This window comes from Hemicordylus capensis, chromosome 2 (genome assembly GCF_027244095.1).
Source record: "Hemicordylus capensis ecotype Gifberg chromosome 2, rHemCap1.1.pri, whole genome shotgun sequence".
Classification (NCBI taxonomy): Eukaryota; Metazoa; Chordata; class Lepidosauria; order Squamata; family Cordylidae; genus Hemicordylus; species Hemicordylus capensis.
Window position 1 is genome coordinate 143,180,095 of NC_069658.1, and position 27,874 is coordinate 143,207,968.

Genomic DNA, 27,874 nt, shown 5'->3' on the forward strand with positions numbered 1-27,874 from the left:
TGATGTTTGGAAATATCCACCAAGCAGGAGTCAGCTTTCCTGCAAGGGTGCCGGTGGGATGCACATCCCCCAGTGTTCAGGCATGTGCTTAAAGAACAAAAAGATCAAAAGTACTAGCCAAGTACTTGGGACATTTGCACGGATCCTGTTTGACAAGATATTCATACTACTAATATTTATGTACCATCCTCAGTGTCAGCGCCACAGAAAAGGTCAACCCTGCAGGGAGCAAACATCTGGATAGGATAAAAGGGATGACACAAGTTTTGAAAACTCCCATATTTTAAGCACTCATAAGGAACCAGCTTCCAGGAAGCACAAGCAGTGGGTAAGTGGCATGAAAGAAGAGGGGAAATGTCTCATTTTAGACTCCTGGGCTCTAGGTGCACAGTGAACTTCCGTCAGTTTTATACTAGATCAACTGCTGCAAATTCCCCACAAAGGATCATGGGAACGCTAGTTTGGTGAGAGTGCTAACTAGTATGTTAGTGCCCTAACAGCCCTATGCCCCTCACAGAATGGGGAGAGAAATGAGTGCAATACCAGGGCGCTTTCCAGACTAGCTGCTGGAACAGCAGCAAAATGCCTCTGTCTGTTTGGGCAAGTTGCATTCGGAACTTGCAGGGGGAGCAGTCTCGCAGCAACTAACAACCCGAAAAAACAGGAACTTTTTCACGATAGATGTACACCATCCTTGCTCCATATTGCAGCGATTAAATTCGCAACAGAACAGTACCCCACTATCTGCGTAGGGACTGTGGTGTCACGATGCAGGAAGTATGGAAGCACATTTCCAAGATATGTCAGACCCTGTTGTAGGGTCTAGTCTGGAAAGTGCCCAGTTGAAGTTGGTAGTGCAGAGTAGTCCCATGAAGACTATATTTAGCTGAAGAAGAAACAGATATTACTAGAAGCCAGAGGAGAGAGGGAGGGTTCCTAAGAAGGGAGGTAGTTCCTGCTAGAATCCAGCAACCACTTCCACTCTCCTATAATAATACACCACTATGGGAGGAGAGCTGGTCTTGTGGTAGCAAGCATGACTTGTCCCCTTAGCTAAGCAGGGTCTGCCCTGGTTGCATATGAATGGGAGACTAGAAGTGTGAGCACTGAAAGATATTCCCCTCAGGGGATGGAGCTGCTCTGGGAAGAGCAAGAGGTTCCAAGTTCCCTCCCTGGCAGCATCTCCAAGATAGGGCTGAGAGAGATTCCTGCCTGCAACCTTGGAAAAGCCACTGGCAGTCTGTGAAGACAATATTGAGCTAGATAGACCAATGGTCTGACTCAGTATATGGCAGTTTCCTATGTTTCCTATGAGAGATTGACTGAGTGTGAGGAGGAGCTGGATGAAGCCTAAAGATAGCAGTGCGCGCGTGCACATGTGATGACCAGGAGTTGTCAGTAGAAGGCTCAAAAGCACTGGATTCCCTCAGGGTTCAAAATATTTCTCAAAGGAATTACTAATTGCTTCACAGAATAGTGGACAGAAAAGAGCAAATGGGCCACTTTTCCTATGAGGTGTTTAGTTTAGAAAAAGCATGACCAAGTTAGAATGCAAGAAAGCAGCGTATAAAATCATAGAAGTTCACAATATTTCATTGACTGAATGTATTGTTTTAATAGTTCTGTTGTACACATTTGAGGCAGACTTTGCAGAAAGGAGACATAGAAATGTTGGCTCTAAATCAATATACTAGAACTTGAGGATCACCCCACGAAGCTGATCAGCAGGTAGCTTTCGGACAGATGAAAGGAAGTACTTTTTACCTCTCCAAAGCTACCTTGTAAACTGTAAGGTTATTCACACAATCAAAAACTGTGTTCTACCCGGGTCTGGGTGATGGGTGCGCTCCCAATTTTGTTTGTGTGGAAGCAAGGTAGGAGGAAAACTTGGGTAGAAGTGATTGTGTGGAAGATAGGAGGAAAAGCTACCCAGGTTTTCCTCTTACTTTGCTTCTACACAACCAAAAATTGGGAGCACACACAGCTCCCAAACCTGGGTAGAACACAGGTTTTGATTGTGTGAATGACCTCTGTGTATTGCCCCTCTTTCTACACACACACACACACACACACACACACACACACACACACACACCTGCACAGGGACGTATTAATCTTTTTGTTGCCCATAGGCAGCCAAAGAATTGCCACCCCAGGGACAAGAGTAAGGGGACTGGTGGGGGAGGGAAACAATTCTTTTTTTTACCTTTAAAAATTGTGCTATTTGGTGGCAGAGGCTCCACCCACCTCCTAAACCATTACAGGAGGTGAGGTCGGGCACTGGAGGCAGCTGGCAGAGACGGTAACTAACGCCCGCAGAGCCCTGAAATCGCCCGCTTTGTCATTTGTGAGTAATCTGGGATTGAGTGTGGTGTTCTTTCGCCACCGTCTCTGCCGGGATGGCAGAGATGGCGGCAAAAGAGTCCTCACTAAAGCCCGGCTGACTTGCAAATGACACAGAGCAGGCGATTTCAGGCCTCTGCGTGCGTTAGTCACTGTCTCTGCCGCCTGCCTCCAGTGCCCGACCTCACCTCCTGTAATGGTTTAGGAGGCGGGCAGAGCCTCCGCAATTACACAGCGGCATTTTTAGAGGTTAAAAAAAAAAAAGAATTAAGTCCCCCTCTATGCCACTCCCCAAGATTTTCCACCGTAGGCAGCTGCCTATATTGCCTATATGGTAATCCGCCATTGCACCTGCATTTGGGACTATAGTGTAGTAGGAGAGGAATTTTAACTAATTCCCTGCTGCCACCTTTGTGGCTGCGATTTGTCCTGGGGGGAAACTCTCATAGGAGTTTCCAGGGCAAATGACAGCGGCAGCAGGGAATCTTGAGGGGGACCATGGCAGTGGGGATGCAAAGGGTTCAAGTTCCCCTGCATGCCAAGCTCTTGACCCGGTCGCATTCCCACATGATTTCCACTTACATTTCAAAAATCAAGTATGCAGGCCTCAGGAAGATAACAAGCCCTGAGAGAAAGCCCCACCAAACATAGTGGAGTTTACTTCCAAATAAATACACACTGGACAGGTATGCCTGACTGCAATCCTATGCACACTTACTTGGGAGTAAGGTGATAGTTACTTCTGAGCAAATGCACGTTGGCGTGGATTACACGTAGAGCCATTCCCCCCACATTATACCTCAGCATCTCTTATTTGCTGCAATTGCTCCAGAGAAGGGAAATCTGGAGCTCCCAGTTTCTTCCACTGCAAATATGGGTTGGTCAGGTGGTTATCCAAGTAGTAAGTCACATACACAAGTTCTTTGGGAAGACAAAGGGAAAGTACAATTCAAAGTTTGGCTTTGGCTCAATGTCAAGTCAGTGGCTTTCAAATGCAGTGCTTTAATTAACCACAGCCGGATACTTACAAGTTCAAGTCAGCCTCAGGAGGTCACTGTTGTGTCCCAGACCTCCGAGAGTGAGCCTGATGGAGCCTATACTGATGTGGGCCATCAGGAGTATCATGCCTCAGGGACCCTGCATCTCCCATGCTTGGCTTAGGCCCAATCAGAGGGACAGCATTCAGAAGGCCACCCTGAAGAACACAATGCACCTGATGATGCCCCTCAAGCTGGGGGCTCAGACTCGTCAAATGAGGAACTGGAAACAACCATTCTGCCATCTTACTAGCTGCCCATGGCACCTCACTCAGCTAAGGAGAGGAAGGGTGCACCAGGAGGCCACCTCAGAACACTGGAGTGAAGGAATCCAAGGCAGGGTGCTTGGATGACTGCCAGCTCTCAGTTGAGGAGTGAGGTTTGAGCAGCCAGCAGACCAACGCCACTAAATGGGGACTCAGCTGGGCTGCGGCCATTCTTGAAGCAACCGCTTTTCCTTGAGAGTCCTTTCTGGGGGTTCTCCCTGGTCCTATAGACCCTGTTCCTGCCCCCTAGAACCAATTCCTTGCTGCTGGATAATTCCTCCTCAAGGTCTTTGCACCCCCAGTCTCACAGGTTGTCCAGAAGTGGGACTATCCTAAATTGTTCTAGACTTTTAGTTGGTATGAGGGGCTTTGTCACCCTCTTCAGCGTGGAAACTATTAATTGTTTTACTACTCGAACTACACGGACTGCTTGCTATGTTCCGCAATCCTACCTGAAGAGGGACTTCTTCCTTTTTCAAATGTAACATCTGAGGTACAGCAAAAGGCTTTCTGGAAGGTGAACCTTCTCACAAGCGGTTAGAAGCTAAAAGCCAGGCCAACTAGCCATGGGAGTCCAAAGAACGTTGGAACGTTAAACTAAATTAAATTAAATTAATTTAACATATTTGTATACCACCCACTATCAAAGGCACCAGGCGGTTTACAGCAAGAAATTTTAACAATTAAAACATAAAAAATAAAATTAAAATACCAGATAACTAAAAAGCTTGGCTGAAGAGGTGTGTCTTTAGTTGTTCGCTAAAAGCCAAAAGGGATGGAGCAGCTCTGATCTCAGCAGAAAGTGCATTCCACAGTCCTAGGGCAACTACAGAGAAGGCTCACCTTTGAGTTGTCATCAGACAAGCTGACGGCGCCCTCAGACCAACCTCCCCTGAAGATCTTGATAGACGGCAGGGTTCATAACAAAGAAGGCGCCTCTTAAATACCCTGACACTGAAATATGACAGTGCTGTACAGCCACGTTCCTATCATATCATAGCTAGGTTGTGTGAAATGGCTGTTGCAGATCAACTGTGCTGACAGGTTAAGAAGTGCCCCTTAATGGCCCCTTGGCCATACATTCGGCAATATAGTTAGACTTGCATTTGCCTAGTGTTGCAATAGGCAAACAATCGCGGTACCAATCATGCCTACAATCTTACCTTTGTGTTTGGGGCAATTTGTTACATTTATTGTCACCACGCTGATGTTTGTGGATGTCTGGTTATCATTGCTGGAACAGATGAGTATGGATGCCTGCCAGCTGTCTGATGGCTGCAGCTCATCAGGTCTGTGCAGACTGGCGAGTACTCCAAGAGTGTCAAAGTCATCAGATTCATGGCTGTCAATGTTGGCAGAAACTTGCTCCTCCCCTATGAGACATATACAGGAAATATGTATAAGGTTTAATCACAGCAATAAAGATCATGGACTTAAATCCTATGTAATTCAAACTGCAGGATCATCAGATCAAAATGGGTATTTGAGCGATCAAGGAAGTAATTTATTATTCTATCACATTTATATGCTGCTCATCCTCTGAGAAACTCAACCTGGCATTTTAGCTTCATTATTATCTTGTGAGATAGATGAGGTTGATATAGTGACTTGGGCAAGGCCATTCAATGAGTATCATGGATGACTGGGGATCTGAACCTAGGTTTTCGATATATAACCTTAACAGCACATTGAAGTTAATACTGAAATAACCAGATTTTTGACTGAAGGCCTTTGGTCTTATTCTATTAGTCTCAATCTGTTCAACAGGAGGCCTTCCAAGCCTCTGCCTTGCCCCCTTCCTTTGTCTTTCCTTTCCTCAAGTTGTCATTTCTCTGCTGTTCAGGTTGCCTGCTAGCGCCCCAATCTCAATCACCCCATTTCCTTCCAATGCAGTGCATACAAACATATGAAGCTGTCTTATACCGAGTCAAACATTGGTTCACTTCGCTCAGGATTGTCTACACCAGGCCTGCTCAACTTTGGTGTCCCCCCCCCAACTGTTTTTGGACGACAACTCCCATAATTCCCAGCTACAGTGGCCAATAGCTCAGGATTATGGGAGTTGTAGGCCAACATCTGCAGGAGGGCCCAGGTTGAGTAGGCCTGGTCTACACTGAATGGCAGGGGTTCCTAAGGATTCAAATACAGGTTTCCCTAGCCCTACTTGGAGATGCCAGGGAATGAACCTGGGACCTTCTGCAAGCAAAGCATGGGCACTACCACTGAGCTACAGAGCACTCTGCAGCATATGATATGTCTTAAGGAAAGAGGGAAGTGAGGCCTAAAATGGGAGAAAGCATCACCAGCAGAAGGTGCACAGGACAAAAGATGGCAGATAAGCAGCTGGCTTATCCTTCAGTTTAAATAAGTTAGCACTGGTTGGCCAATAAACTACATTTATTTACAGGCCAGGGCATTTTTTATTCGTGTTACTGGGGAATGGGAGTAGAGATTTTTAGAACAGGTTTTTGCTTTACCTAGCAGAGCCAGCAAGCCCATCACAGTGAGCACTGGCTTCCTCACCATCTGGACATGTGGGGGTTGGGTGTTGTTCATCTGAAAGCGTGCCACCAGGGTCCTCTGGGTGAAGTAATGGGGATGGTAGCTCAGAAACGCATTGTCGTTGCTCAGCAAAGTGTAGTTGATGGTGTTGTTGGCTTTAGCAATCAGTAGATTTTGATGCTGGGCAATAACCTGTCAAGAAATGGAACATTTTATTTTACACTTCGCATCTTGATGCTGTTACAGTGTTAGCCCTATATAACCGGATACGCAGAATAGGTCTGTATTGGGGAGTAAATCAAGATTCTTGCTAATACCTTCATTGAAGGAAACAAAATCCAGATTGCTTGCTTCAAATAAAGCATAATCAGCACTGTGTATACTCTACACTTAATCAAAATTCTGCACCATGGTAAGCCAAATACTGTTACCTGTATGAATGAAACAGATTTGCACTATTTTTCTTAGTTTGCATAATGTATTCTGCACTTGCATGGGGAGGAGCAAGGAACTATACAGGCCACTGAATCTCCTACCTTCTAGCCAGTGGAAATGGTATGCAACACCCCCTTTGGCTTTCAATCATACCTTTGATACTATAAGAGCAAGAAAGTCATTTGGTTTTTAAAAAAAGAATAATACTTAGTTGATTGACACTTAGCTTTTTGTTTTCAAAGATGCAATATCCTGATGTAGTCCTTACAACAACCCTGATTTATTCTCCCCAGATTGCAGCTAAAGCTGAGAGAGAGTAGCTTGCCTAAGGGTATCAGGAAGATTTCCACATGGGGTTTTTGAAACCCTCTAATTCGCATCTCCTCCTAAGTGGAGGGTGTGTGTTCACATATCAGCTAGATTTACCCCAAAGTCCCTGAGAGTTATCGGGGAGCAGTTCACACACAATCCAGGGTTTTTACTACGTGCTAGAGTGTCGCCTGATTTATATCCAGGGTTTTTAAAAATCCACGATTTGGGGTGGTTTTTTGGGACAACTTTGAGTTCTCAGTAAAGCCTCCCCATAAACTTGCTGTAAAACCTGCTGTGCGTAAAAGTCCTTGGGGAGTTCATGGCAGAGGCGAGATTCAAATGGAAGGCGTTTTTTGACAGCCCAGCCTCTTCAGACTCCATGCTACACAAGCTCTTTAAACAAAAGCTGAAATTCTCAGCTGTACTATGGTCCCAGTGTCCCATCCTGTAGCTTCTCTGTGTTCCCCCGCAAATCGCAGCATATATGTAGCCCTGAAGATGAGCCTTTGGTGTGGGATCACATTTTATTTTTTTGATAGACACATCCCCCTGCCCCTCAAGCAAAGTTGCAACATATTGATATTTGTGTCTGGCTATGGAAGAATTAATTAAATTCTTCCTACAAGAAACAAAGCAATACCTTGCTCATCTTGGAAACAAGAAGCACACCACAATAATTTAGCACCAGGATCCCTTAAGAAGCCTTTCCAGTAGCTTTAGTTGACCTAATTCTCCAGCCTTTCTAAAAGTAGGAACTTAAGAGGAGGATTGTAGCAGTGTAACTAATCAGATCTACATGGATTAATGCTACATGTCAAAATACATAAAGCAGCAGGTTACCTTTTAAAGAATGTCCAGGTCTGCAGAAAAGGGTCCTATAAAAATGCTTCTAAGATCAGGAATTCTGATTTAATGTAGTATTGGGTGGAGGCCACCTAAGATGGCCTCAGACAACAAGACCATTTCTAGCACTCATATCTATTTACTAGCAAAATGCCTGTTCTTGTGACTGGCCAAGGGAGGGCCTGAGTATTGCAAGAACCCTCAGGAAGCTGCGCTGTGTCTCAGAGCATTCTGGACACATGTTATCTTCTTGTAGGATATCTGTTAGATGGGTTTCAGTCCCTTCTATCAGGGATGGAGGGCAGATTTTGCCCTCACCAAAACAGTGGGCCCAAACGCAGTGCTTACTTAGGGGTGAATGACAGCCTTCTTTTCTATGAAAGAAACTCCTGCTAACTTGGCAAAGAGGCACCTTTTAATGTGGTGATTCTCTTTATTTAGCAGGGGGAGAGTAATTGGCCCTATCCACCCCCAGCACAGTACCTCCAGTGACTGTTGCTGGTGTCTTATCTTATGTTTCTTTTTAGACTGTGAGCCCTTTGGGGACAGGGTTCCATCTTATTTGTTTGTTATTTCTCTGTGTAAACTGCCCTGAGCCATTTTTGGAAGGGTGGTATAGAAATTGAATGAACGAATGAATGAATGAATAATAAAGGGGTGACATTTTGGGTGGGAAGTTAAACCAATTCCCTGCCCTGATGACCCTTATGTCTGGGGTGAAGGATTTAGCTCCTTTAGTACTGTGTCCCAGATTTCAGTCACTTTATTTTGTGCCACCTAAAAATGGAAAACACTGAGAATAAAGCTTGTTTCTCTGTGCATAGGCCCATCTTGGGGTCTTGAAGGGATGAGCTTGTGACACCGGAGTGTGACAAGACCTTGGGAACTAGCTACTGATAGACAGAAATATATTACTGTTCAGCTGGATCTCAGGATGGCGAACTGGAATTCTGAATTATCCAAATGGCCCTTAAAGGACTCACAGGAGACACAGCTGAACTAAACAGACCTGGGAAAAGAGAAGGCGGAGGAAGGGGGGACAACAGAATCTTAAAATGTTGACACAAACACCATGTTTCATCCCAACCATGAGGAAATATGGGCATTTCTCCTCCACAAAAGGCTATTTGTGAAAACTAAAAATTATTATATGGAAATTCCTGTGGAGGAAAGGTCCACAAACAAGAGCCTAGTTGGCAGCCTGCTATTATTCACTTGCCTTCTTCCCTCTCCTCCAAGTCCATATGAATTTCATATTTGGATCTAACATCCCCTGCATTGAAGAATAACGAATAACCTGTTCTGTCATACCTGGATCTGTCATTCTTTCTTCAAGAAACATAGGAAGCTGCTTTCTACCGAGTCAGATCATTAGTCCGTCTAGTTCAGTATTATCTACACAGGTAGGCAGTGGCTTCTCCAAAGTTACAGACAGGAGTCTTTCTCAGTTTTATCTTGGAGATTCCAGGGAAGGAACCTGGAACCTTCTGAAGGCATGCAGATGCTCTTTTCAGAGCGACCCTATCCCCTAAGGCTCTTACATATGTGCTCAAATGTAGTCTCCCATTCAAATGCAAACCAGGGGAGACTCTGCTTAGCAAAGGGGACAATGCTTGTTATCACAAGATTAGTTCTATGGGTCAGTTCAGATGACCAACAAATTGTGGCTTGTTAGGTCATGAATGTGATCCAAAGCCTGCTGAACTTGCACACGCCCCGTTCCCCTTCCCATGGAGCTTTCCAGACTAAACCCCACAACAGCGGCACTACGGATCTGCTAAGTGTGCTTCCGTACTTCCTGTGTTATGACACCACAGTCCCTGTGCTGACAGCAAGGTGCCATTCACATTTCTGATGCCTTCTTTTGGATTTTAGTGCTACAAAGTTGCAAGTCTGTTGCAGAAAAATAGCTGTATTTTCCCATTGTAGGAATTTGAGATTCTGGGGATCGTTTACAATCCTGCCAAGCCAAAGCACTTTATCCCTGTTGCAGTGTGTGATCTGGAAAGCGCTCTTATGTGCCCAGGGAATCCTGATTTGTTTAAACCACAGCTCTGCATCTCTTCTGAATCTTGGAGCTGTGGTTTTTAACCATGGTTTAGAAACCAAGATATGAACCTGGGATTATAGCATGCTTGATTACTACAGGACCCTGCTGTTTTCAGAAAATCTCCATCTCCAAGACTGCAGGTTTTACTCCCTGTTTCCCAAATTATGATTTCACCAGACTGGAGTGCTTCTATTCACCAGTCCCATATCCAAACATGTAAAGTGACTGCTCCTGATTTGCTGATATTTAAAGGGCCCTCAGAAAGAAGCAGATATCCTTCTGCTACTCTTTAAGGACTATTTCACATACTGAATAGGTAAAGGTAAAGTGTGCTGTCGAGTCAGTGTCGACTCCTGGCGACCACAGAGCCCTGTGGCTGTCTTTGGTAGAATACAGGCGAGGTTGACCATGGCCTCCTCCCGTGCAGTCTGAGATGATGCCTTTCAGCATCTTCCTATATCGTTGCTGCCTGATATAGGTACCAGCAACCTCATGCTTGCTAGGCAAGTCATTTCCCACTGCGCTCATACCCCAAACCATAGCAAGTGTGGACAACAAATAGATGTTTTCAGTTGTGCAGGTGCATTGACTCTGGCTCCTGCCTGCAAGTGAATTACAAACATTGGATGCTACATAATAGACCTGTAGCGTCACAGCATCTGACGCTGTGTTCTCTGAGCTAGTTGTGTAAATGTTCCCATCAGACTCTTAGCTTGAACTAACTTGGCAGCATTGTCTGTCAACATGGGAAACATCGCCATCTTGTGTTTATTGTCAGCAAGTTTGCAATAACCCCTGCTAACTTGGCAAAGAGGCACCTTTTAACATGATGATTCTCTTTTATTTAGCAGGGGGAGAGTAACTGGCCCTCTCCACGCCCAGCACAGTACCTCCAGTGACTGTTGCTGGTGTCTATCTTACGTTTCTTGAGTTTCTGCTTGTAATGTGGAGTGCCAGTTTCCAGAGTCTGCTGTTACATACTGTGAAACTTTCTGACAATAATTTCACTGCTTTGTGTTACAAAACTTATCTTTTATTTTCAGGGTTTTTTGTTTTTGTTGGGAAGCACTGAAACATGCAGTCCTCGTCTTGTTAGAATTTGAAATTTGGAAATATAATTGTAATACGATATGAGTTCAGAACATTTTTGTTGATTATTGTCATGTTACAAAACTGGGGGTGTAAATGCTTTGTTTTAATATAACAACTTCATCAGTAAAATGCAGATTATAAAGGCTATGTCTTTAAATAACTCCCCAAATTCAAACAAAATGTATTCATAAGAAGAGAAGAACATAAGAGCCCCTGGTGGCGCAGTGGTAAAACTGCCGCCCTGTAACCAGAAGGTTACAAGTTCGATCCTGACCAGGGGCTCAAGGTTGACTCAGCCTTCCATCCTTCCGAGGTCGGTAAAATTAGTACCCAGAATGTTGGGGGGCAATATGCTAAATCACTGTAAACCGCTTAGAGAGCTTCCAGCTATAGAGCGGTATATAAATGTAAGTGCTATTGCTATTGCTATAAGAACAGTCCTTCTAGATCAGGCCCAGAGCCTATATAGTCCAGCATCCTGTTTCCCACAGTGGCCCACCAGATGCCTCCATGAAGCCCACAAGCAGATGGACATGCCCCCTTTCCTGCTGCTGCTCCTCTGCAACTGGTATTCAGAGGCATTCTACCTCTGAGCTTATAGCCATCAAGACTAGTAGGACTGGGGAGACCTAAGTTCAAATCCTCATCCAGCCACGATACTTGCTGGGTGACTCTGGGCCAGTCACTTCTCTCTCAGCCTAACCTACTTCATAGGCTTGTTGTGAGGAGGAACTCAAGTATGTAGTACACCGCTCTGGGCTCCTTGGAGGAAGAGCAGGATACAAAACGTAAAATAATAAAAATAAATAAATAAATACACCCCTTTTAAAACCATCCAAGCTGGTAGCCACCACCACATCCCGTGACAGCGAATTCCATAGAGTAATTATGCGTTGTCTGTTGGTCTTATATTACTTCACAATCAGTTTCATGAGATGGCCCCTGGTTCTAGTGCCAAGAGAGAGGGAGAAAATCTCTCTATCCACTGTCTCTACACCATACACAAGTTTATAGACCACTATCGTGATTCAACTTAGTCGTCTTTTTTCTAAACTAAAAAGCCCCAGGAGTCGTAGCCTTTTCTCACAAGGAAGGTGCTCTAGAGGCCTGATCATTTTGGTAGCCCCCTTCTGCACCTTTTCTGTTCTCACAAGCCACTGCTGGATAGTGCCCATCACCTCAGAAGTGGACAAGTAGCCCTACTTGTCTCCCTGCATCATTCTGATGACATTCTTTGTAAAAATCGCCAGAGACAAAGGTCTTAGGCGGTACAGAAATATTTTAAATAATCTTTTTAAAATAAAAAGAAGTCCTACTTTATTTCATTTTCTTCCCCAGACATTGGTGCTCTCTTGCTTTCTCCCTCACATGCCAGGGCACTCATGTAATCTCTTTTTTAGATTGGATATTGCATGGTTGCCTTTGAACTGGGATTTATGGAACTATCTGGCAATGGCTAATACGCAGCAGAGGCAGGCTCTGACTGAATGCCTGAATAAACCACTAGTCAAACCACACCTTGCTCATTGCCACCTCTTGTTTAAGAGCAGAGCAAAGAGATAGGCCCAAGGGCCATTTTGAGTCAGAAGCAGGATGCCAGCCTCAAAGGCAGGATGCCTCTGAGTACCAGTTGCAGGGGAGTAATGGCAGGAGAGAGGGCACGCCCTCAACTCCTTCTGTAGGCTTCCAGTGGTATCTGGTGGGCCACTGTGTGAAACAGGATGCTGGACTAGATGGGCCTTGGGCCTGATCCAGCAGGGCTGTTTTTGTGTTCTTAAGCAAACAGCAATAACCACACCTGCATGTAGCCCACACAGCTTTCAGACAGGGACCATCCCTACTAAGATCTCAGCACTCAACACAACTGCCACTTGTTGACATGAATAAAACTGAGCTACAGGCAAAGGCATCATCTCATACTGCGCGGGAGGAAGACAATGGTAAACCACTCCTGTATTCTACCAAGACAATCACATGGCTCTGTGGTCGCCAGGAGTCAAAACCGACTCCACGGCACAATCTTTCCTTTCTTTACAGACAGTATCTTGGCGCTGGACCCAAATGGAAGACACAGCTTAGAGTTCTAAGAAATGTGAACAAGGCAAGAAAAAAAAGAAAGGCTACAGCCTACATTCTCAAACGGTGAGGCTACATTTGAACAAACAAGGCAAGGAAAAGGAAAGGCAAGAGCCTACAGGCTGTGTGAGGCTACAGCCAACATTCTCAAACTCTCCTAACTGAACCAAGAGGCACCTTTTACAAGTGGCGATTCTCTTTATTTAGCGGGGAGAGCAACTGGCCCTATCCAGCCCCAGCACCGCATCCCTCCAGTGTCTGTTGCTGGGGTCTATCTTATATTTCTTTTTTAGACTGTGAACCCTTTGGGGACAGAGAACCATCCAAATATTTAGTTCTCTTAAACGTACCCAACACTAATCCTATGTGTGGCAGCTCTCACGAGAGTTTGCGAGCAGCTACCAGACTAGCGTCGGGGATGAGTTAGAAAATAGGGATGGCAGCCGCCGGGAGCAGGAGGAGGCCCGGCCTCCAAGAGCAGGAGGCGGTGGCCCAGCCGGCAGGAGGAGGAGGCTGCTGCTGGGAGGTGGCGGGCCAGCTTTCCAGCCAGCCCACCAGCCATAAAGTACAGGGCGGAGACATGGGGGAGAAGAGAAGTGGGTGGAAGGAGAAGCAGGCGGCCAGCCGGCCAGAAAGCTGGCCAGGCTGGTGGGGCAGCTGCGGTGCTGGCCTGAGGCACAGATGCTGGCATCTAAAAGAAAAAGTGATGAAGCAAGGCAAACCTCACTGGGGAGGCTATTCCATAAATGCGGTGCAACCACCAAAAGGTTCCTCTCTCTTGGAGCCACCTGCCTCACTTTGTTTGGCAGGGGCACCTGGAGGAGGGCCTCTGACGAAGATCTTAAGGTTCGGGTAGGGACATATGGGGCGAGGAACTCTTTCAGATAACCTGGTCCCCAGCATTTTGAATTGGGCCTGGAAACGGACTGGGAGCCAGTGCAGCTGATGAAGCACTGGCAGGATATGATCAAAACGTTTAGCCCATTTAATAATCTTGCAGTTCTATTTTATATCAGCTGCAGTTTCCAGACCATTTTCAAAGCCAATTCTTATACGCATTGCCATAATCTAAGCAAGAGGTTACCAGAGCATGAGTAACTGTGGCCAAGCTATCTCTGTCTGGGTAAGTAGGGACGTGCACGGAACCACAGAAGCGTGGTCCGGCACTGAGGGGACTGTCTCTTTAAGCGGGGTGGTGGTGGTAGTACTCCCCCCCCCGCCGCTCTTCCCCCTCCGGCGCTGGTGCTTTTAAAAATCTGCTTGGGGTGGCAGAGTTCCTCCCTGCCGTCCCTGCCCCCATCGTTGTCCTTCTAAACTTGAAATGAAGAAGAGCTAGCGGCGCGCATGTGCCCTTTGAGGCGCGCACGCTCGTCTCTGCCACTGGTGCGTGCATGTCACATGACCTATGTGGCACGTGCGCACCAGCGGCAAAGACAAGCAAACGTGCTGCAAAGGGCGCATGTGCGCCGCTAGCTCTTCTTCATTTCAAGTTTAGAAGGACAACGATGGGGGCAGGGGCGGCAGGGAGGAACTCTGCCACCCCAAGAAGATTTTTAAAAGCACCAGTGCTGAAGGGGGAAGAGCGGCGGGGGGTGGTGGTGGTAAGTACTACCACCACCACCACCCCGCTTAAAGAGACAGTCCCCTGCCCTTCCAAACCTCCGGACCGCCGGAATTCCGGACCGGTCCGGAGGGCTTTTCCATTGCCCCGAACCGAATCTTACACACTACTATGGGTAAGGTCGCTGTTGATGTATCAGCCAAAGCTAATAAAAGGCACTCCAAGTCACAGGGGCCACTTGAGCCTCTAGTGACAGTGCTGGATCAATAAGCATCCCCAGACTTCGAACCTGGTCCTTCAGGGGGAGAACAACCCCATCTAGAACTGGCTGAACATCATTCACCCAGCCAGAGGAACCACCAGCCAACAGTAAGTCCAGACAAGACAGAAGTACTGTTGGCTGGTGGTTCCTCTGGCTGGGTGAATGATGTTCAGAGTCTCAGTTTGTGCACTCTCATCCAGTCCATTACTGCATTATTCATACCATATACTGAGATCACTGGTCCATCTAGCTCAGTATTGTCTACACAGACTGGCAGCGGCTTCTCCAAGGTTGCAGGCAGGAATCTCTCTCAGCCCCATCTTGGAGATGCCAGGGAGGGAACTTGGAACCTTCTGCTCTTCCCAGAGCGGCTTCATCCCCTGAGGGGAATATCTTGCAGTGCTCACACATCAAGTCTCCCATTCAGATGCAACCTGCTTAGCTAAGGGGACAAGTCATGCTTGCTACCAAAACACCAGCTCTCCTACTGTAGGACCAAAGGAGCTTAACTTAGCTCAAGTGTGTGTATGTACCATAGCCTAGGGTAGGGATGCCAACTTCTTTACCCAGCTCATGAATCTTTAACATTAGCTTGACCTGAAGGCATTGGAAGGTGTTCATGTTTGTCTCCATACTGCAAAGAACTTCGCTTGTTGATTTTTACACCTCAAGCTGCTGTACAAGGCACAGTAGTAGGCCAGGCTGTGTTTTTTCTGGTGAGCCAGCAACCCTAGCCTGGGACAGGTATATTTATTTATATTTATATTTATTTATTTACATTTATAGCCCACTCTCCCTCCAAGGAGCCCAGAGCGGTGTACTACACACTTAAGTTTCTCGTCACAACATCCCTGTGAAGTAGGTGAGGCTGAGAGAGAGAAGTGAATGGCCCAGATTTACCCAGCAAGTATCATGGCTGAATGGGGATTTGAACTCGGGTCTCCCCGGTCCTAGTCCAGCACTCTTAACCACTACACCACGCTGGCTCCCCTTTCAACCCCCTTATTCTCAGAAATTATCCACTGGCTCGTAAGTCCCACAAGTTGGGACACAGAAGTGTGCTGTGGAGACATCCTGTCGAGGCCTAGCTCTCTGCTGGTCTGTGGCTCCAGAGCTCAGCACAGAACTAGGACGGCGTGTGCAAGAAGGTAATTGTGGGAGTAAAGCAGGCACTGTTTGCTGACAGGGAGATGGAATGAAGTGGCAGTACACAAGCTCAGAAGTTTATAAAATATAAGAGCTTTGAAAGAAAATGCAATGCTTTGCATTCCTAAGATTATATTTGCGTCTAGAAAGCTGGATTATTTATGAAAAAGCCAAACATCGACTTTCAAGGTCTCACAACAAAACTGAAAACGGCAGGAACTGTCAAAAATGACTTTAAACAAAAGCCTGTGATGTCGGTCTGAGGCCTCTGAATGTTTACTTCCTTCTGTACAAATCTTCTGCCAGCCCTCCCCCCACAAGTCTGCCTGTACCCCACAAAAACAAAATCAAAGGGGCTTTTTGATGAAAACATCTCTTTTGTGGCTTTTAGTCAATCTGTAAATTTGCATTTGGAAAGGTTTTCAGCGGTGAGGCTAGGCTGCCCAGGTAATTGCAGTCGTTGCTTTCATCACGTCAGAATCGCAAAACGCCACTTTGACTTACATTCACCCTTGCTGCATCAAATACTGAACACATAAACAAATGAGTGGCTTTTTCAAAAGGGTTGTTCCTATGACGGGCCTGCAAAATTGGTGGCCTGCAGAGCTGCACGTAATCTTCCAGCTGTTATGGCTTGCCAAGTGTTTCGACAAACCCTCCACCTGCCAAAGAGCATAACCGGCACATTTACTGAGGCCCTAATTAGCCACCGGATGTGGCTTGGAAAGGCACAAGTTACACAGGCCTGCCTGTCCTGAAAACTAAGCAGGAAATCACCTGGCCTCTGCGCATGTGCAGAGGCCATGCGTTATCAGCAGCACCATGTATGTACACCATGCAACCCTCACCAGTTGCCACTGAAGTGAATGCACGTACAGTCATTCACATAAAAATTACAGACACCTATATGCATGTACAATGTAATGTCTGAAAAGGGCTCATGAAAGCAATGCATTCTGGAGTGCCTTTCTGACGTGTGTATTGGGAAACTACTGTGTGGCCATCCCAACACTAAATTTGTTATGCTTTTTCAATGAAGCAGATTGTTAGTACTAACATTGGAAAGAGAGAGCAGTTTTGAGCAAACTGATTTTCAGAAGCACTGTGCATGTTGTTTCCCCCCTATACAGATATTAATTGTTTTTTATTAGAAAGCTAATCTGCAAAGTAACATACCAAGCTATATAACCAAAAGCAAAAAGCAGAAAAACCTTCTACCCCCATTCATACATGTTGCGCTTTCCTCTATATGCTTACTGATACTCATGAGAGGGTTGATTCACACATACAGGTAAATTACTTGACTTCTCATCACTTAATTACTCCCCACATGTGGTGATTTACAAGCTGAATGTGTGAGAAGACTCCATGAAAAAGCACTGCATTGTAGAGGATGTGGGATAATAACTTAAGCTCCAACTGTGGCGTGTGATCTCTCGGCCAGTCACACATGCACATCATCACTTAATGCTACAGCCATTGACTAATGAGCAATACATGTGTGAACTCAGATAATAATATCCTGGAAAGCAACGGTCAGAGGTTAAAATGTGCATCTTGTTACAAAATCACAAGGTGCACATGTGTATTTTGTCCACTAGGGGATGCACAAGAAATACGTTAGGTTAGCAGCATTCAGGTTCTCATGAGTGAGAAGCAGCAAATAGGACGGTACCATTTAGTAGGTTACCATTTATTAGGCATGTGCACGAACAGATTTTTTCGATTTGATTTGTGCCCAAATTGAATCACCCCTGATTTGTTTTGTGTCCAAGTCTGTCCCCCTGAATCACCCCAGATTAGATTTGGATTTGATTCAGATTGATTCGGACCACTTTTAAAGGTCCTAGGGGCATCAAATCTGGGTGGTGGGTAAGTGGCACCCATGGGTGCCACCTACCTTCTGAATTTCAAGGCAGTGGGTTGATTTTTAATGATTTTATTTATTACTTATTTTGTACATTTCTGCCATAGGAAATAATGGGGATTTGAAGTTGCCCTATCCTAACCCTAACATGGTCCCCCAGCTTTAATTTTAAAAAAAGAAAGAAAGGGAAAAGATGCTAAGCTCTAGCCCTTGTAGACGTAGAGTAATGGAGCAAAATGTGCTGTCACTATTTTTCAAGTGTTTGGATTCTTTGGTGTATAATAACTTTTCCTCATAATGAATCTCTGTGAGGATTCATTGCACACCTTCCTTTCTTCTGTTTATTTTGACTGTCATTGGACAGTGCCAACTGTCAACCACCACCACCCCACTGTTTATTTTTTAGGAATCTTTGAAGTGTTTAGATTTTTGGTGTCTTCATTATACACCTTCATTTCTTCTGTTCATTTTGACCCCATTGCTTTGTGGGTGGGGGTGGGGAATTAGTGGCATCCCATGTGCCAACTACCCCTTGCATCCCACAATCCTCTCGTACTCAGTTTATATTTTAGGAATTTTTGAGGTGTTTAGACTCTTTGGTGTGTAATGAATCCTCATAGGGATTCATTATGAGGAAAGGTTATTAGACACCAAAGAGTCTAAACATTGTGAGTGGGCTGTAGTTGGCACATGGCAGTTGGCAGTTGGCACTGTCCAAAGACAGTATGAATAGAAGAAATGAAGGTGTGTAATGAATCCTAATAGGGATTCATTGAGGAAAAGTTATTATACACCAAAGAATCCAAACACTTGAAAAATAGTGACCACACATTTTGCTCCATACTTCCACTTCTACAAGGGCTAGAGCTTAGCTTTAAAAAAAAGAAGAAAGCTGAGAATCTGGGAAAATTAATAGGAGGAATCGGAATCTCACATCAATTTGAATAGAATCTGGTGCGATTCGATTTGGACCCAAATCTAGCCAATGGACCACAGGAGTGATTTTTTCTGTCTCACCTGAATCAGTTAGATTTGAGTACAAATTTATTCGTGCCCGAATCGATTCACACATCCCTACCATTTATCAGGTCAGCTCCAGCTGGGTGGCAATTAATCTCTGTTAAATTCTTTATGCAACAAAATTCTGAAGTTTGAATTATGCAACAGACCAGGGGGTTATCCAATAAGTATGCTTGCCTTATTTACATGGTTGTTTTTTGGGGACCATGAAAGGGAAATGTCAAAATAGCTAACAGTGTTTACAGTAACATAATGGATTCGGAAATCAATGGGCTTTTTGGGGGGAAGGAGTTCAGTGTTGACCTTGCCAGCAGTGCTGCTACAGTAAATAAATCCTGCCTATGTTTGAACAAAGGATATATTAAAAATATACTGTACATAGTAACAGACTTACGGAGTTAGAAATAGGGCAAAGTACCTCTGGCTGCAAGCTTCCTTATTGCCAGTACCCCAATATCATTAGGAAAAATACCAAGAGAAAGGAATTTTGTCTTCTGTTACATACATTAGGGCTTTCCTGGTCAGCATGATGTAGTGGCTAGAGTGTTGGACTACGGCTGGGGAGACCTGAGTTCAAATTCCTGTTGAACCATTAAGTTCACTCAGTGACCTTGGGCTAGTCATCCTCTCTCAGCCTTGCCCACCTCACAGGGCTGATGTGAGGATAACGGGGGTGGGTGAAATAACCATATAAGCCAGTCTGATCTCCTTGGAGGAAGGGTGGGATATGTATGTAATAAATTAGTGACTTGGGGGACTAGATCTTACAGTGACATGATCCACACAGTGCCAAATAGTGGTTTGGGATAACATGAATCAGCCCTGGGCACTTATGGTTCTCCTTGATCAATAAGTTATTTTCACTTTCACTGAAACCACAATTCTTCTTGCATGCAAACCAGCAAATGATGGTTTACACGAGCCTTCTAAAACTGGATTACAAATTATTGTGTGATCCTGGTTTGCACCCCGAGTTTGGAGGGCTCATACAAACCATTTCTGCCAGATAGAAGTAATGGCATTCCACAGAAGTAAAGGTAGCTTATTGAAGGGATACAAGCATAGTGCTTGTTCACACAACACGGAATCCTAGGATGGCATTGGCATGTATACTGGTCTACCCTGAAGCCAGGATCTAACTAGTGAGCTACTGTGAAGTTTCTGAGCTCAAGCCTCAGAGTATTCTTCAGGCACGAGGGGACAGGGGGATGCAACACACTGTAGGTATGGCAGTCGTACTGTAACTGGCAGTCAGTATGAAGCTTCTGGATTGGCCAGGAGCGGTATAAATACTAGGAGCCTGGCCTTCTGCTTTTGCCTGGTCAACAGAGCAGTACTATCTGTTCACCACACTTCAGGGGTCAGCTTCCAGTTGTAGCCATGGATCTCCAGGAACCTGTGCCAGAGAATGCACTCTTCAGGTCCAGGTTCAGGTGTGGACAATCCTGGCCCTGATCTAGTCTTGACACTGTGGATGTTTGTCCGAGCAAGCTGGAAAACTGGGCAAGTGATTCAGGAGAGTTTTCTGCTTTTGAGTTGCATTAACTCACGAAAAACGTAAAGAAACCATGGCTTCTGTTTCTACCAGCCTTACCTTTGCTACCATCGCTGCATAGGTTACATCAGCTCTCCACATCTGCGGAACTGACCATCCTACCAATGGATCTGCCTCATCATTGTATATGGGCACGGAGGTGAAGCCAGGGAACAGCTTCTGGATTTCTCCTGCTGCTTCAGTTTCTTGTTCTAAGATGTGAAGAGAACTCCCAGCTCCCTGTGGTAAGGATAATCATTATCATCTAATAGATTTATAACTCACTCTACACCTTTGGTTCAGATCAGTTTAAAAAAGCTTTTCTACACACATGTGCGCATACATACAACCCCCCCCCCTCTCTCTCTCTCTCTCTCTCTCTCTCTCTCACCTTACTGTTCCAAGAAACTCACAGTCTTGGTAACGTCAGTCATTAAATAACTCAAGCTGGGGGGTGGGGATAAGAAAAGCCAAAACAATTATAGAAATATTTATTTCATAGAGGAAACATTATTGAGCTTATTTCCTTCCTGGAGTTCATTCACTTTTGCCCAGAGTTGAGAAAAGTGTCATTCCCTTTCTGCTGCACAAAACACAAAAGATTTACACAGTACTACCAATTTACATGGCATTTAGGAACATAGGAAGCTGCCTTATACCAAGTCAGACCATAGGTCCATCTAGCTCAGTATCACCTACACAGACTGGCAGCGGCTTCTCCAAGGTTGCAGGCAGGAATCTCTCTCAGCCCTATCTTGGAGAAGCCAGGGAGGGAACTTGGATCCTTTTGCTCTTCCCAGGGCAGCTCCATCCCCTGAGGGGAATATCTGATAGTGCTCACACTTCTAGTCTCCCATTCATAGGCAACCAGGGTGGACCCTGCTTAGCTAAGGGGACAAGTCATGCTTGCTACCACAAGACCAGCTCTCCTCTCACTCAGCAACATACACACAAACAGAGTGGGGGGAAGCTCTTGTCATAAAATGATTATAATCTAAAATTTGAATGGCGGTGCAGGAATGACATGGAGAGGAACGAAAGGAAAGACAATGGCTGACATCCAGTGCAAGGGACTGTGGGTACTCCTAAATGAGCACCCATGCAGCACTAGTCCCTGCATTTTCCTAAATAAGATGTGGTAGTTCCCTTATGACCAGACAACAGTGTTCCCTCTAACAGGGATTCCCAGAAGTTGTTGACTACAACTCCCAGAACCCCCAAGCAAAAGCCATAGCAGCTGGGGATTCTGGAAGGTGTAGTCGACAACTTCTGGGAATCCCCATTAGAGGGAACACTGCCGGACAAGCTATACCAGTGCCACATCTCTCACCTTCCACTAGCCAGGCGTGCTTTTTGGGTGCCTATGGTGGTATGGACATACACATGCCAGTGAAGATGGCAGCAAGATGGCCTTCCAGTGTGCTTACGAGCAGGTGGCTCCAGGAAGGAAAGGGCAGGCCCAGCCAATGGCACAATAATTGCTGATGATCCTGACTTCCCACTTGCTTCCCAGGTGTTCCTCCTTCTCAAAAAGACAAAGATATAACTAGGGAAGCATTCTGTTCCCAACTGCGCCACTGCATGGTGTTGACAGAGTGCAAGAGAAGCAGCTCTGGAAAGGCAGAGACGGTGGCCAGAGTTGGCTATTTATTTATTTGATTGATTGATTGATTGATATACTGCCCCTCCTCAGCTACTTCTCCACCTTCTCTTTTTCACCCTCCTTTGCTTCCAGATACCTGTAGATGGCAAGCATCTGCATTTCAGTCCTGTATTGGTGGCAGCAGGGGCATAGCTGCAACTGGACAAGGAGCGAAGGACAGAAATGTCCCTGGGCCCCTGAGGGAGGGGGCCCACTGGCTGAGTGACAGCTTTCTCTTTGCTGTCCCCTCATGCTTCTCTGGCTGGGGGCAGGGACAGGGAAGGGATCCATCTTCACTCTTCTTGTCCTAGGGCCCACTCCAACCTTGCTATGTCCCCGGGTGGTAGGGTGATGCTAGAAGATTTCTTTCATTTTCTAACCATCTGGTGCAGGATAAAGCAGAAGTCAAGCCCACTCCACCTCAAAAATTCTGCTTCCCTTTCCCTGCTGCACAATAGTAGGTCTGGATACTAACAAATTCACACCTCGGCATATGTTCACAAAAAGTAAATAAACACGTCTTTAAATAGGGACAGAAACTTCCGCAATGTCTTGAATTCCACAACAATTCACTCAAGGGCTGACCTTCTTATGCATGGCAATGTAATCCAGTCGGACTCCTGTCTCTCCAGTGAAGAAATTAGTTCCGTTGTAGCAATGACTAAGTAGGCTCCAGCACATTGGGGACTTTGGAAACGGGTGGAAGGAGTCTCCTGGGCCTCCCAGTTTCAGTTGAGAACTTGCGTGTCTTAATCCTTCCGAACAAGCATCATAGTAGTTGAGGAATCCTAGGAACAAAATATAACATTCTTAGAGGTTCAGTAGATTTTGGCAGCAATATTTTGCTACTAGGAGAGGAAGCTATCTTGGTCTTCAGAAATATTTGCATGACATATGATAAAGAATGGTCTATCCTTCTGTGTTGGCTTTGCTAACATCAAGTAGGGGTGTGTGCATGAACCAGAACTCGTGGTTTGGTTAAAACTCAAATTGAATTTGAACCGTGTGCTGCTGAACCCGGCTAAACTGTCTGGTCTGTTTGACCGAACCAGTTCAGTTATAATTGTAAAGGGGAATCTGGTGAGGATTCCCTTTTACAAGTAAAGGGGCGAGGAAATCTAAAAAATTACAAGTAAAGGGGTGGGGAGTCATGGAGTGGCAGTGAGAAAAGTAATATCAAGAAAAGTAATATTTGTTGCATGCAATTTGTTGCATGCACATGCACAGAGGCAACACAAATGGCCTCTGGGCATGCATGGAGGCCACAACCACACCACCGCTGCGTGGGTGTCTTGGTAAATACAGACCTCCATGCATGGACAGCTCTGAGGAGGGGGCAGGCAGCGGCCGGTAAAGACTACTTTACATTAGTTTCCCGCTGCCCGATCCCCCGGCTCCTTTCTCTTTAGAGTAGGTCTGCTCAAACTGGGCTTGGATCAGTTCAGTCATGGACCAAACCTCCCCAAACCCATTTTACATTGAATGGTTCATGCATACCCTTAACATCAAGAGAATACTACTCCCTGCTAACTGAGCAAAGAGGCAGGGTTGGGACAACATGACCAAACTTGGCAGATCCTGCCCTTAGATTTGAAGGAAGTTACGGATATCAGGTTCCCTGAGTGAAGTAGGGCATGCTACTGGGGAACCACCATCTCCTTGCAACCTCAGATGCCACCATACATGTGAAATGGGCACAATCCAGCAGTTTTGTCCTCTGCCAAATTTCACTATATTATTGCATTGTACTGTAGTCGTCCCTTGTCAGTCATACTTTCCCCAATCACAGATTTGCGTATCCGCGACTGGGAATTTGTGACCACCATTGCCAACCGTGACCCAAATATCCGGGGTTTGGTGAGTTTTTCTTAAAATGGTTGGGGGGGGGGGTGGTGTAGGTTGGGGATCAGGGGGCGAATTCTGGGCCTAACAGGCTCATGCAAACCCCTCCTGTTTCTTCCCTTTTCATGTGCGAAAGAAGAGATGGAAAGCTGTTGCTTTCACTTTCACTTTGAAGTAAATCAAAGTTCTGTGTCAGAACTGGGAACTTGGCTTTATTTCAAACCACAGCTAGCGAACAACCCAAAATTCGAAAACACAATTTGATCCCGGTTTGTTTCCTTGATTTCATGCATAACACCGACTTGTGATGAACTTCAAGGCAAAAGTAAAACCTTTCCTTTTCCTCCTCGCATGCTCAAAAGAGGGGAAAAGGAAGCACACCAGCCCATGGCTTACAGAAATCTAATTCACATAGCAGGAAAATGTGGTATGTCTGAACAGGGCCTGGGAGTGCACATTCCCCGCTTTCCCCAGCGTCCAATATGCTGACATTGGTGGTTTTGGACAACATGACCAATCTCGGCATATCCTACCCGTAGATATCCTGCCTGATGTTGTCCTTGATTTACTAGATAACAACCAGATTTCCACTTTCAGTAACATTGTAGGTCAAAAGGTTCATAATTTTAAAAACAAGCTTGAAGGGAAAATAAAGACATTTAACAACACATGATTAAAGCTCTTATAAAACATTTCATTTTTATAATTTACTCAGTTACATCAAAGTGACATTTCCCCAGAAACCTTTGTACCCACTTCAGTATTTTATATGTTTTGACTTGGGGTTTAAGAGCGTGAGTGGCAATTACAATATCTCTGGGAAATGGGAGCTGTACTGCATGGTGTGGAAAAAGTGGATAGAGCGAAATTCTTCTCCCTTTCACATAACAATAGAACCAGGGGTCATCCCATGAAACTGACTGCCAGGAAATTTAGGACCAACAAACAGAAGTACTTTTTCACACAACGCATAATCAACTTGTGGAATTCTCTGCCACAAGATGTGGTGTTGGCTACTAGGTTGGATGGCTTTAAGAGGGGTTTGGATAACTTCATGGAGGAGAGGTCTATCAATGGCTACTAGTTGGAGGGCTATAGGCCACCTCCAGCCTCAAAGGCAGGATGCCTCTGAGTACCAGTTGCAGGGGAGTAACAGCAGGAGGGAGGGCATGCCCTCAACTCCTGCCTGTAGGCTTCCAGATGTATCTGGTGGGCCACTGTGTGAAACAGGATGCTGGAGTAGATGGGCCTTGGGCCTGATTCAGCAGGGTGGTTCTTATGCTCTTATGAATCTAAAATGGAACATTTCTTTATCTTGTTTTCAATCAGCCCTGGCCTTTGAAATGTACTTCTATCTTTCTCACTCCATTAAAACACTTAAAAACAAAAAGAATTCAAAAGCAGTTTACCATTGACTGTCATTGACACATTGTCAAAGTCACGATGATCTGGCTCATTCCAAGTCTCAAAATTCCACTTAGCAACATGTTTCAATCCATACCGCTCTGGAAATCAAACTTTTATTAAAGATGCGCTTTGTGGCATTATGTAATACTTCTTCATTTGGCCATAAACACAAATCTTAACAACTGAAGGACCACTATTCCAAAGCAACATTTTTCATGTGGAACAAACTCTGCCCTTAAGGATGTGTTTGCACATAAGCCAAGGAAGGTGCTCATTCTCTGATAATTATTCCATACCTGAGCCCAAATTTTGGCTGGACCTTGCCCTCTAGAGCATTCTTACTCTGAGTAACCTGGTCCAGGAATTCCAAGCTGATCTTCTCTGACACTTAACTGGTACCATACATTGTTTAGTAAATAAGAAACCAGAAAGCCCTCAAACTGAGGGTTAACAATGAAAAAAAATGCATTTTGCTTTATTACATTAAATATGTGTTTTTTAATGAACACTGAATGGACAATTTTATTAACTCACCAATGTATCTTTTGGCCAATTGTACAATCAAGTTCTTCCAATGTATCACCTGCTCTTTATCTTCAAAGTCAGTGAAGTATCCTGAAGGACTTCCCATGAGTTCAAATCCTTCGTTCAGTGTAAAACAGACAAAACCCCAAAATGATAATTACAAATTAATAACGATTTGTGGTTCACAGATGCCAAGCATTTGATGTGGAACATGTTCAGGGATCTTCTGCATGTTTTGCACACAGAAGATCCCAGATTCAATCTCTGCCATCTCCAGTTAAAGGATCTGAGTAACAGTTCTTGGAAATATTTCAGCTTGAGGCCCAGAAAGGCAGCTGCCAGACAGTAATAGGCAGTGATTCTCAAACTTGGGTCCTCAGGTGTTATTGGACTTCAACTCCCATAATCCCCAACCAAAGGCCACTGAGGCTGGGGATTATGGGAGTTGAAGTCCAATAACACCTGAGGACCCAAGTTTGAGAATCCCTGGACTAAAGGGACCAATGGTTGATTAAAGGAATGGGTAGAATTACCTGGATGTAGTTTGTTTTCCCAAAGAAGATCCATGAAGTTATCCAGGCTGGTGAAATTGTAATGAAGTGTCCCATTGGCCACCCTGAAAAAGGAAGGAAGTGTCATGCCATAAAATATTAACATGAAGACAATTTGCCATACAATACTAAGATTATGGGCTGGTTCACACATGTGTATTCATCACTCAATGACTACAGCATGAGATGGCAAATTGCACGTGTGAAGGAGTCATCACAGATCCAACACCATATGCTGAATGTTCAGGTCAACTTATATCACTTTAAATGCAATATATTGTTCAATTCAACTGTTTATTCATACATGCAACTGTTGAGTAACCAAAAGATATGTGAAGTGGCCCAAAGGAATGTAAAAGCAGACACTTAGTATGCATCTATGTTTATGCAGTAATATTGTTTACACATAAATATTCTCAACCAGCTGCATCAGCTTCAAGCAGTCCCCAAACTTATGCCACTTCATCTTTTGGAACCAAATTATCCTGATTTACACAAAAATCTTCCAGAACAATTATACACAGTAGCAAAATGCTGTATAGCATGTAGCTAGAAGTCTTCTAAAAAGAAACTTTCCAGGGAGTAGTGGTCTGAAAAGATCTGAGAAACTATGACCAGCTACAAACTTCATGAACAAGTACAGCTGGCAAAAAAAATCCCAACTTTTAAAAGAATTTAATGACACTAGGGTGTTTTTAAAAAAGATTTATTTCTTACAAAGAAAACGTTCAAGACTTTAAAAATATTCCAGTCAAATACAAATGTAAGTATTCTGATTATGCTTTTTATGATATATCTTTGTTTCCAAGCGGTTGTTTTTATTTGCTTATTAATTTGTGTTGTTTGAGCAGTTAGTATTTCCTCTGCACTCTGTTTTGTGTATAGGCATTTTATATTCATAAGAGAATTTCCACCATTTAGAGTTGGCAAGGGTTCCCTGCACTTCCTTTGAACTTTTCTTTTGTCGTAATATGTTATGGTCCTGTGTTTTTTTCTTCTTGCTTATATTTCCAAAATAAAAAGTCTACTTTAAAAAAGCCGAGCTAGATATTATAGACATATACAACACACATGATTTGGAAATTGTTAACTCTTTATGTTGTTTGTTCTCTACAGGGATATCTGCCTTTCACTTGTTCCAATTCCAGGGATATAAATAACCTTCCAGATACAAAAGTTTTCTCTTGTTTCTGCTACCGTATGACTTCAGAACGTCTTCATCTGGGCTAATGGCTTAAGTGAAGGGTCCTCTGGTAAGGCAAAGCTGTGGGAAGGATTCAGTGGCCTCAGATTCCTGAAAATGACCAGATATGGATGACTGTGTTTATGGAACTATTTTGGGCTATTAAGCAAAAGGTTTATGATGCTCATGTTTGAGGAAGAGTTGGGCTGCACACATTGGGAAAAAGTAGGGCTGTACACTCTGGTTAGTTATCTGCATCTCTGCTGAGTGTTCCACTTGGTGTACTATTGGAATATTTGCTTGCATAACAAAGAAGTGCAGCAATTATTAACTGTAGTTTCATGTCAACAGAATAAAGCACAGTTCAAATACTAAACC

General features: G+C 44.7%; 1 protein-coding gene and 1 long non-coding RNA gene across 6 annotated transcripts in view; one reads left to right on the forward strand and one right to left on the reverse strand.

The window, feature by feature from the left end:
- Positions 1–27,874, reverse strand: part of IDUA (alpha-L-iduronidase) — an 83,827-nt gene that overhangs the window by 16,249 nt on the left and 39,704 nt on the right. For all 5 annotated transcript variants that reach the window (XR_008315157.1, XM_053290599.1, XM_053290600.1 and 2 more), the window contains 8 exons: positions 26,296–26,378; positions 25,772–25,879; positions 25,240–25,335; positions 22,574–22,776; positions 20,407–20,586; positions 6,124–6,340; positions 4,810–5,019; positions 3,143–3,264 (listed from right to left, as the gene is read on the reverse strand). Coding sequence is in view for 4 of the 5 variants with exons in the window: in XM_053290599.1 (XP_053146574.1) it covers positions 3,143–3,264; positions 4,810–5,019; positions 6,124–6,340; positions 20,407–20,586; positions 22,574–22,776; positions 25,240–25,335; positions 25,772–25,879; positions 26,296–26,378 (1,219 nt within the window). In the remaining variant the exon portion in view is untranslated. The remainder of the gene's footprint in view (positions 1–3,142; positions 3,265–4,809; positions 5,020–6,123; positions 6,341–20,406; positions 20,587–22,573; positions 22,777–25,239; positions 25,336–25,771; positions 25,880–26,295; positions 26,379–27,874) is intronic.
- LOC128342772 (uncharacterized) lies at positions 291–27,872 on the forward strand. Its single transcript, XR_008315158.1, has 3 exons — positions 291–328; positions 20,429–20,591; positions 27,430–27,872. It is a non-coding gene; the product is annotated as an uncharacterized LOC128342772 (long non-coding RNA).